At 31.9% G+C, this 12,342-nt stretch overlaps 1 protein-coding gene across 1 annotated transcript; it reads left to right on the forward strand.

Annotated features, from left to right (window-relative positions):
- The first annotated feature begins 1,178 nt into the window (after positions 1-1,178).
- On the forward strand, positions 1,179-12,077 carry LOC132753675 (zinc metalloproteinase nas-13-like). Its single transcript, XM_060744167.1, has 10 exons — positions 1,179-1,314; positions 2,033-2,057; positions 4,980-5,059; positions 5,538-5,613; positions 6,135-6,270; positions 6,543-6,718; positions 8,133-8,426; positions 9,145-9,282; positions 10,833-11,083; positions 11,908-12,077. Exons 1-10 carry the CDS (start codon positions 1,252-1,254, stop codon positions 11,989-11,991), a joined length of 1,323 nt encoding a protein of 440 aa, XP_060600150.1. The 5' UTR covers positions 1,179-1,251; the 3' UTR covers positions 11,992-12,077.
- Positions 12,078-12,342: the final 265 nt, after the last annotated feature.

Raw genomic sequence — 12,342 nt, forward strand, 5'->3', positions numbered from 1 at the left:
GTGACCTGTATTATTGGTGTATCAGATGCTATGTTTATATCTTTGGCATTTCCATACTTTCCAGGTTTTAAATGAAAGTCCACGAGAAACAATGTGCTATATATAGTAACAGTTTTATTTTATCTTTTAAATTACTTAAATATTTGTGAACAAAACGAAACAAAAAGGCCAGTTCATTATTCATTACATATTTAATAATATTTTTATGTTAATATTAGATACTTGTATATATAAAAGGGAAATAAATATTGGATAAATCCTGCTGTAGAAATATTTCATTATGTCGCTTTGGATATTTTGTATTTGTATCACTTTGCGATATCGTTTATGTGTATATATAAATGAGATGTGGCAAAAGATATATTTGTCCGAAAATTATTTAAGCCGGCGATCCTATCTATATAGGATAATGTCTCTTCATGTTTGATACTAGTAGCCCATTTTCGTTAAATATAAGACATCTGCAGTATATGAAAAGCATAGAGAGAACAGAAGCACTGGGAATTGAATTGTAAACGGTGTACAATGTTTGAGATGTATAACGTTAAAACTGCTTTAGTACCACACAAAAGTTTGTTAATTAATAACTCAGTATCAGCTTAGCCTAAAGAAAACTGTTTTTCTTGCATATCAGACAGGATTATCTACCGTTTACACCCCCGGTGCTAGAAAAACCTGTCTTACACGAGTCTCGTGCTTTAAATGAAGTTATTACCACGAGCCTTTTTTGAATAAATTGCGTTCTTAGAACGACTTCATTTCGCCGTAATGAATGAAGTTGTTAAATCATACGTTACTATGAGAAAAAAAGTGCTAAATGAAAATATTAGTTTTCGTAATTTCTTTTTGAAATATGATTACTATGTTATATGCAAGAATAAGAATCAAACACCAGCTGTCATAACAGACCGAAAAATCATCTATCTTTCGTTTAAGTGTTTAGCGGAAACTCGACTAAGCCTCGTTACTGCCGTAAACAGTTACGCTCGAGCTATATATTCCGACATGTACCGGTAGCCCGTGTAAGATCTTTATAGTCTACAGAATAATTCGGAAAAGTCAGAGTTGGCCAAATTAAGAACCGATAACGCTTCATTATTATAATACTATATATCGTTCTATAACACCTAAATATGGTTTCGAAAGTTGACCTTATTCTGTGTTATCTGTTGCCTGGAGGTGAAGTTACACGTATAAAAGGAATTCAAGGTTCCCCTATTTTCTTTACGAAGGAGAGATTCAATAGACGGAATGAAAGTGCTCGTTCTGTTGTCGATTTTCGGACTAGCTGTGGCCGAGCCGCTTGTGGCCGAGGTGAGAACATTAAATCAATTAGAAAAAAATAGTGAGAAACGTGATGTTTGTGCACGTATATAAATATTCGTGACTCAGAGCGTCGGTAGTCGTAAAAAACATGAGATTTTTTTTATAATATACGAAAAACAAACAGCGAAACGCGAATTGACCCAATTAGACAAGAATAGGGCAACGTTTGTCGTGCATTTAAATCTTCAAAAGCCCTCGGACTTATTTAATCCCTCAGCTAACGAGCTTTAAATAAACGTCCTTGTACTTCAGCAGATGCAAATGCACGAAAAAAGTCCCTTTAACCCCCTAATATGTTATATTGCACACAATAATATAAAAGTTGAAAGCTTTGCATATTGGTATTTTTGTTTTTAATATTCATACCTGAATAGTTAACTGAATATCATACCTGCCTGAATAATTACTTATAGTAATTAATTATTCATGTAAGAATATTCAAAACAAAATAATGAATATAATGTTATATTGCATAGTCATAATAATTAACAATATATTCCTACCTGAATTATTACTTGTAGTTAATTATTCAGTTATGAATATTCAAGCAAATAAATGTATTTATTGTCTTGAACGTTTTCTACCGATAAATGGATGTATATGCATGCATAGATATATCTTGATAACTAATCGCTCACATCTGATTTACCTTGCCCGTCTTCAATTTCAATATATGATTCATATGTTTTCTTTTTATCCTTTTCAGCCCGTACCAGAAGCCGTATATGGAGGTTAGTTTTTTTTAACATTTTATCATTATAAATTGTCAAAAATGAAATACATTTTGTATTTAAATGTATGTAAAATAAATCTGGTAGCTGCTATTTATCACTAAAAATATTCCTTTATGATTCCCCGACCCATACTTATCATTTAGACATGGAGAATAAATGTAGTCTTCCTTATTGTTAGGGGCCGAAAGAAAAAAAAATTTTCATTATTTATTGATAACATTTTTACCATTTGTTGGTGAAGGGTGATATACTTTTTCGCGTTGTTCTAAAGATGGATATTAAATAAGTATAAGTTTGAAACTATACGAAGATGCAAAAGAAAGTGTGCATTTACTTGGAAATTCTTACTAATTCTTAGTTATACTAACTTAAGTAAAATATTAGCAAATTTGATATCGAAATAAGTAGAAATGTATTAACCCATACAATGTTTTACTTTGTAATAAAATTTTATAATTGTCAGATTGCTGCTTCGTGTAAACAACAAAAGGGCGAAAAGTAAAAGTTGCAGAGTTGTGACTTTTTAACGTTTCTTTGTCCAATTAAAAAAGTTAATGAGTATCTGTTGCGTCAATAACTCAAATGGATATAAATTAAAGTATTCGATACTATCGGAACTGACCTAACATCATATGGATTTGGTATTGAATTATTTTCCATTAAAAAATTGAAGTATCCAAAAGCATAAACGTATTAACAAAAAGCACAATTCTTCAACTTTATTTTCACGGCTTAGCTGCTCACACGTAGTCAAAATTTTGATTGTTTTCAAATTTCAATATAATATAAACCTTTATATATTCAATCAATTCTGCAAATATTAGAATCAATTATGCTTTTCAATATGTTGCTTTCAAATGTATACAAAATATCCCTGTAACCAAATGCAAACTGGGTACAATATCCAAAATTAATGAAACCTTTCAAAATTGTATGAAGTTGCAAATGAAGAAAAATATATTTAAATATCAAACACTCATGATAAAATGGATCAGAATGCAAAAGGATTAAACAGTATTGAAAACAGATTATAGAGCTGAAAGTGTTCTCTTTTCTTTAAAACATCCTCGACTACATTTGAACCGATGTTTTTGACCTTTTTAAATTCTACCTTATTTTCCACTGAACTCTAAGGGAAATGGAAAAATAACATTAAAACTCCTACGAAATTAAAATCACAAACTTAAAAAAGCTAGAAGAGTTATGTTGATTTAACAATTTATTAGATTTTAACTGTTAATATGTTGCCACTGAAAGCGAATAGACTTTATTACCAGTAAAGGACCTGGCCTGTCTGCACGAGGATGATTCTATCATTCTTTATATTTATTTATATATTTTTATATTGAATTCTCTTAAAATCGTACGAATTAAAAATTCAAAAACTGGGCAAACCATTGAACAAATTTAGCAAGTAAAGAGTAAAATCTTCATAATGTTCATCAAATTTTTCACTTTGTTAGTGCATGTACTTATACAAAGTCACGCTGTCGTATTTTATTTTATAAAAGAGATACGATTTTATAATTTCAGCTCGTAAATCTAGACCAAATCAGTCAAATTTTTAAAAAATGCTTCTTGAGACAACAACATTTCTAGTTATTCATAATTCTGGTTACTTGATCTTACATTATGAATATACAGTATAATTTCAAACATATATTTTCTATTTAGTTATAACCGTTCTCATATTGAAAATAGTTTATCAATATAAAATGTAATACAAAGTTTGAAACAAAGGCAGAACAGGTGACTGAACTATTGAACTGTATAAGACATCACTTAAAAACAAAAAAAAAACGTTCTGATACTATCACGCCAGTGCCTAGTATAGAAACATGAACTTAATCATTTCACGAAATAGAGATAACGAACTAGGCCTTACATTGATAACGAATGTGGAAAAATAGCAGAACCTACAGCGGTCATGAACAAATATATACTATATACATGTATAAATATTTGCCATATACACATATATAGGTGAATGAATGATAAAAATTATATGAGCCGCGTCTGACAAAACCAACATAGTGGGTTTGCGACCAGCATGGATCCAGACCAGCCTGCGCATCCGCGTAGTCTGATCAGGATCCATGCTGTTCGCTTACCAACTCTATTACAAGTAGAGAAACTGATAGCGAACTGCATGGATCCTGATCAGACTGCGCGGATGCGCAGGCTGGTCTGGATCCATGCTGGTCGCAAACGCACTATGTTGGTTTTGTCGTGACGCGGCTCATTTAAGAAAAATATGATAATTCTGGTGATATAATAAAGCTTACTTAATGCAACAATTCTGTTTTTTGTTTCATTTCTACATATTTTAAAGAAACGCATTAGTTGTTCTTTATTTAGTAATTTGAATTATTTGCATTATTTACACATTCTAAATATGGATCATTTTTCATACATTTTTGTTCCATATAATTTTCATTATTTCTATTTTTTACATTATTCGTGCAGTATCTATTGCATTCTGTGGCTTTACATTACTTGTACCATTTGCAGTTTTTGTATTATTTTCGCAAATTTAATTTTTTCATAACTTAACATAGCACAACTTTTATAGTTACAGCATACGTAGAATTTTCTGCATTATTTAGCACTAATTGAATAGCATCATGTTCATCAATTGCATAGTTTTGAAATTTACTTTTTAGTATCATTTACCTTATTTGTTCTAACGGTATCAAATGCTTTCATTGTTTTACTTATGTTATTTCCACTTTTATAACATTGTATTATTTGCAATGTTTGCATTGATCGTATAACTTGCATTATTTGTACTTATTACATATTTTGTATATATTGTTCAAACTGGTGTATTACCTTGCATTGCTTGTATTACTTTGCATCTCATGTAATTGTATTATTTACATCATTTGCGTAATTTTGTATTATTTTGTATTATTTTAGAGGAAGCTTATGATAATCCCGAGGAGAATTCGGGTCTTTTCGAGGGTGATATTGACCTCCTGCCCGGAGAAAACCCAATGGTGAGTTTCCGCATATTCTTTTTTATTCGGTATTCTTGTGTTTTTTTTTTTCATATCTCATGCACGTCGATTGGGAATTATATCTATATTCAGTTCATGATCATGTAGAAATACCGAACGTTAGAATTAAAGAAACAGTTTACCAAACTTTGGGTAAATAAGTCAGCTCCCAAACTCAACCCCACGGGTTCTGTGTACTTTAAGTTTGTGGGATGGTAAATTACTTTAATGCAGGGTGAAACTTTTAAGTTGTGTTCTTTTTAAAAAACATCTTCTACAACGTCTTCTGCGCTAAGAGACTGTTTTTTAGTAATTAGAGTACAACTCACATAAAAACGTAAAAATTCCATTTAACGTGTGAAATGCAAGTTGTGTTTGAAACTTTACTCAATATTTGACGAAATAATTGTTTAAACTGATTTACAGTTGTATTTCTTTGTGGGAAGTATACAATTTTTGTTTACTTTTTGTATTTAAGCACAGAAATGCTATTGCCGATAGAAGAAGGAGATGGGCCAATGGTATTGTGCCATACGAAATCCAATCATCATATCGTAAGTAATGTAATTAGTTTCATTTGAGTGTTGAGAAATTGTTTAATCTGCGTCAAGATAAGCAATAGTATATAACGAACCAGAGTGTTCCTTTCTGTCTGTCAACAGACAAAAAGCATACGCGACTATGAATCTTTGAAAGTAACTTCTTCACGTTAGATCATTCTCACAAGAAGCTCCATTTTGACGTTGTAGTACACACTTGATAATGTTGTCTAAATCAAACGTTCATCATTACAAAAACATTCTTTTGTATTCATCATCGCCATCGCTATAGTCAAGCATTATTAAAACAACAATTTTATCATCTTCTTCTTCCTGATCATGTTCGTCGCCACCGCCGCCTCTTTCATCTCCTCCTTCCCATCCCCCTTCTCATTATCATTATCACCAGGATCTTTTCGTCTTTTCTAACGTCATCATTATAATTCGTGACTATCATTGCTCCACCTCCTTTTCATCGTCATGATTGTCGTCATCCAATAGACCAAGATAAGATCATATTGTATTTCATATTTCAGCTGAAACCGTTAAAAACATCTTTCATCAAGCTATGAATGAGATTGAAACGAGGACAAAGGTCAACGGAAAGACATGTATTCACTTTAAACCTCATGCAGGCGAAAAAGGTTTCGTCAAATTTGTAACAGGAACCGGGTTAGTATCATTTGACACACATTTTCTTTTTCTTTTTGCAAATTTATGAAGATTGAATGTACAATATTTAATTCGTAATTTCACATCACATTAAGAAAATCATTTAAATATAATTTATAAAACAAAAAGATCTGGTACATATATAATCTATGTGGTAGTTTAAAATGACGCCATGAATGTTCATTAACAGTATATTTGCAAATGCAAAATATATATGTTTATATATCTTTTATGTAAAGAGGCTAATATTTGCTTATATGGACATGTTAAAGGTGCCACACACCAGTTGGTTATATTGGACGTCAGTCAAGTGTTACTATTGGACATGGATGTGAACGCAAAGGAACAGTAATGCACGAGCTTTTGCACGCGCTCGGATTTTGGCATGAGCAGAGCAGAACAGACAGAGATAACTATGTTACAATCGATTTCAGTAATATTCAGAAAGGTATGCTTATATTATATGTCGTTTTCATTGATTCCCAAATCAGGCTGAAAGAATATAATATAGCATATTTTGATAATTGGGGGTACATGCATATAAGAGTCACCCGGTGGTCAGTCGGTCGGTCTGCCGGTCCAGCGGTCCGTTGCATTTTCCGTGTCCGGAGCATAACTTGAAGAATAATGGTTAGAATTAAGTACAACTACATACAATGATCAAGCACTTTGAGAGGACGTGCAGTGCACAAGAATCATAACTCTGTCTTGACTTATTACAGAGCTATTGTCCTTTGTTACTTTTCCTGTTCGTAGCATAACTTGAAAATTACTGGTTAGAATTTAAAACAACTCGAAAAACTGGTCAAGGAAGTGCTATTCACAAGAATCATTACTCTTTCTAAAGTAATTCAGAGTTATTGCCCTTTGTTACTTTTCCATGTGTTTTGTCCGGAGCATAACTTGAGGACTAATAATTGGAATTTCAAAACAACTTCATACAATTATCAAATACATTTAGAGAAAGTGCAGTGCATAATAACCATTACTCTATCTTGAGTTATTTCAAAGTTATTGTCCTTTATACCTTTCCTTGTCCGGAGCATAACTTGAACATTTATTGTCAGAATTTCAATACATTTCGTACAATGGACAAGTATGTTGAGTGGAATCACAGTACACAGAAATTATAACTCTTTCCTGACTCCTTTACGTGTGTTTGCCCTTTGTTATTTTCTATTGTCCAGTTCATAACTTAAAAAATGGTTGAAATTCAATAACACTTCATACAATGGTAAGGGCAGTAATATTAAGTGCAGTGAACAATAACCATTACCATTTTGACTAACTTCATAGTAAATTCCCTTTGTTACTTTTTGTGTTCAGTGCATAACTTGGCAACTAGTATTTTGAATTCAATCCAACTTCATACAATGGTCAAGTGCCGTGAGAGGAAGTGCTGTGTACAATAATCATAACTCCTCCTTCAGTGCAGTGCTCAAAAAGCGTTATTCTTTCTGGACTAATTAAAGAATAATTCAATAAAACTTCATAATAGTCAACCAAAGTGAAAGGAAATGCAACATACAAAAACCACAACTTTCTTTAAATGCTCTATTTCAATTCTTTTACAAGGTATTCTGTTACTAGTAACTTTATTCTGTTACTAGTAACTTCCTCATTTCCGAAGCAGTCTTGCGGGGTTATTATATTTAATGATAGTTCCAGATTTTTTCTTTAATAAGATAATTTCCAAACTGATCAGCTATTTAATTTCTGCTTTCGCACGAATAATTTTACACGCCTGGGCCTGTCTTTAAAACATTATGTTACAGTAAGCAACGGGCATTTCTTTAACTGTAATGTGTATATGTAAGGTTTTATGATTTATATATTGGCAAACTTTTGTTCCAATATTTCAGGACATGAAGGAAATTTCAACAAATACCCAGTTGGTTATATCGATATGTTGGGACAACCCTACGACTATGGAAGTATCATGCACTACAGCGCATATGCATTTGCTATTGACCGTTCAAGGAAAACCATTACTCCAAAACAGTCTGGAGTGACTATTGGTCAGAGAGTCCGGCTTAGTGATACAGATGTCAAAGAAATTCAACTTCTCTACGACTGTATTCAAAGTACCAGCGGAAGTCAAGTGACTGGATTTGTCACAGCCCCACCAATCACAACTGCAAGACCTCCAACAGGCTGTAAGACATTAAATCTAAAAAAAATGCTCGTTTTCTTGCCACCTTTTTCCCACCAAATAAGCCAAAAAACACATATTTTGTTTTTGACATTATTATAGGCGGGAATTGAATAGTTCTTATATTTTCATTTTTGCAACAGAACTATAATCTATAAATATAAAGTGCAAATAGTCCATTTAAAGGCTATTTGAGCCTCTCACAAATACCGTTATGTTTATTTCTCCAAAGGAATTTATTTTTGGGGACTTATTAATAGTTCGAAAACGTACTCATTAGCTAAATAACTGAGCACTCTAGCTACGTTTGCATTTTTGTTTTCAATATGTTTAGTTGTGAATTAAAAATTGTGTATGGAAGTCAAAATACCGCTTTCAGTAATTTTTGCTTTTTGACAAAATCTTTGCAATCAGCACTGTTTCATTAAGGTTATAGGCGTTTTACTACTTTTTATCCATTATAACAACATTTTTTAAAAAAAACACGTTTGCCCCTTTTACAGAACAAAGAGTGTATTCACTTCTGAGATTTAGTTTGCCTCTATATGCTACCAAATAATAAGAATTATTATAAATGTATAACATAACAATATGTAATACTATAAATATAAATTTATGAACAAACGAAACAAACAGAATGTAACGCATATTCTGTATTAATATGGTTTGTTTTTTTCTTCAGTCATAATAAGTTAAATAAGACATATACATGTTATATACAGCTGACGTGTGTACCTTCCAACATAACTTCTGTCACTGGACGGAGCCACACTCAGATCAGAACAAGTGGGTTAGACATAAGGGTACTACACCAAGCTCGCATACAGGGCCAACAAACGACGCTCATGGTTCTTCTACAGGTAAAAAAGTCACAACACAAAAATTAACTTTTTTTATATGAAGCGGTTTTAGATTGAACATATTACTCCCGTTGTTTGATTTTTTTACAATGAGAATTTCAGATTAATTACAAAAAAAAAAATTAATTACAAAAAAAATATGCAACTTTATTTTATGCTTTTCAGTGGATTACTGATTTATCCGTGAAAATTATATTTGGTAATTTCACAGTGAAAATTATCAAAATATAATTTCACTCTTTTCAATGACGAAACTACTTTTTTAAGATTTTCCCCATGTGGTACCTCAATTTTATTTTTGCTGACAATTCTGACAATGTCAGGCTGTTTAAAGAAAAAGCAAAACTGAAATTGATAAATAACTTAAATGTCAAAAGTAATAAAAAGAAGAAAACTTACTTCTATTCATTCAAATTCATGAAATTCCAATCACCAAATTTCGTTTTTTTGTTTCATTTTGACAGTATCAAAAATACATTCCTTCCCCATGCAAAACTGCTCTTGATGACATTTGGGCATATTAAAGTATCCTACGAGCAATAACTGCCGTATGCTTTATGAAAAATTGAAAGCATTGACAGCCATAACTCGAAGAATAAGTTAAATCAACCCAGCGTTCTTGAGCAGGTTTCCAAGTTTTCCATTTTCCTAGCTCCTTTTCTGAATGTTTTCACATCTGTCAACACTTATTTTTTGTCTGTTACAATCCTCAAATAAGTTTTCTTTCTTTTAAAAATGTGTATGACTAACAAATCCAAATTATATCCCTCTGAATCTTACACAATTATTTTCCTCCCATGAAATACACAACTTTAAAAAATGGCTGCCGCTTACAATTTACAAAGCCAGGTCTAATATAAATTCGCACTAAGTAACAGAAATATGGATGGATGGTTGGACCTTTTCTGCTACAAGAATTGTTTGTTTTTATTATCAAAACAAGCGATCATTCATATTTTTTTAATAAAATTAATAAATATCACCGTCATTTAATGTTGATTGGCGGACTTATTTTTCAGCTCAAGACTTCTTTTTTTTAATGAGAAATTCCGAATAAATGGGGCTCTCAATGGGGGAAACAGTTTTAATATTAACGTTAAAATTATGGAAATTTCGTTTTAACTTGTTTTTAAGCATAAAATAAAAAGAAAATTTGTCTGTTTGTTGTGTAAGATGTAATTTTATTTCATCTCGTGAACTTTAAAAACAGTATTCTCACTCGTGGCTTCGCCACTCGTGAGAATACTGTTTTTAAAGCCCACTCGATGAAATAAAATTTCATCTTACACACAAACAAACAAATATCCTCTATATAATACTACATTTTACGGGAAAAAAGCATATTGTACTAAAAATACATTGTACTAAATATTTAGAAAACAAGGCATAAAAAGTTTTTTTTAAAGAAAACATAGCACTAAACATGTATGTTGAAATATTTCAGGAAATACAAAATTTAATTCTGATACTACATTTTTATGGAAATTTAGCATAACAGTAGTTATAAGATTTCTATATTGTAAGAAACACACAATGTTGACTATTTCTAGGTTATTACATTTACGTTGAGGCGTCGGGACACAAGAGCCAAGTTTCAAAGATCGATTCCAAGTTGTTCGCCGGCGGTGATTATTGTGTTGATTTCTACTATAACATGTACGGTTCCGACATGGGCTACCTCCGTCTCAATGTTATTGCTGGCACACATATGTACCATCTTAAACAATGGAGCGGTAACCACGGAGATCATTGGGTACACCAGAAAATGAACGCTCACATTCACACTTCCGGTACATTCAAGGTATGGTAAATTGTATACGTGTTATTTTTACGACAAAATTTACATGCAACCTGTAAAATAAATGTCACGATTCATACTGAGTAATTCTACACTGTATATTCTGATTTGAAAATGTCAAAATCGTTCCATTTCACATATTCATAAGTAGTCTAGAGTTCCTTCCCCTTACACTAGTTCCGTAGTAAATGTAGACAGGGAAACAGAATAATTCATAAGAGGCCGTTACACTAAAAGTATGATGCATTAATAATTTCATTGTGGCTGGGTAATAATAATTTTGCAAATATTTCATACAATAGGGACATAATGTTACTAGTTCTCTATGTGAAACATTAACTTTTAATGCACATTTTCATATGTGATAATGAAGAGGCAATACCAAGATATTATTAATGTGATGATACCATAAAATTTAACCAGGTTTATTTGTTGAAATTGTCAGCTTTAAACTATGAATTGTATATTGTTTGTTCAAATGATACAACATATCAAAACAAAGCCGTGAAAATTAACATGTATGTAGTTTTTCCAGAATACAGGGGTATGCTAGTATTGTCTGGGTCCTTTTACGACTTTGTCATATTGTTTTCGTCGTTGATGTTCAGGGTGTAAAGAACAACAATGTGTACTGATAATGATTAATATTTATACATTTTATGTAAGAATGAACTATATCATCAGGGTTCTTGAACATGTAAAAATTATATTATTATTTATGAAAGTATGCTAAAACTGAATTTACAAAATAGCAAAACAAAAAATTTGAATTTCCAGAATTCTGAACGCAATTGAGGTGTCATGGGGCATTATCTGTTTATTTTCAGTTCGAATTTGAAGCGCACACCGGAAACAGCTACCACAGTGATATTGCTCTTGATGACATCATTATACATCCGGGCAACTGTTAACAAAGTCACGTGCTCGTCAGCAGTTAGTTTGTAATGTAAAACAGTATAGTTTAATGTTAAATAATTGAATAAACTACTAACTCATAGTACTTGTTTGCGAAATGATTGATCGTGTATCATACTGTTTGCAGAATATTTGTGCATACGTTGATAATACATTATAAGAATCTTACGCTGGCTGCCGGTACAGACCGGAATATCTAGCTCGAGGGTAACTGTTAACGGCGGTAACGAGGCTCTGCCGAGTTTCCGCTTTAAACAGTTAAACGGTAGATAATCCTGTCTGATATGCAAGAATATAAGAATCTTACACCGGCTGCCGGTACAGACCGGAATATCTAGCTCAAGAGT

Source organism: Ruditapes philippinarum, unplaced genomic scaffold (assembly GCF_026571515.1).
Source record: "Ruditapes philippinarum isolate M1 unplaced genomic scaffold, ASM2657151v2 ctg901_1_1_1_1, whole genome shotgun sequence".
Classification (NCBI taxonomy): Eukaryota; Metazoa; Mollusca; class Bivalvia; order Venerida; family Veneridae; genus Ruditapes; species Ruditapes philippinarum.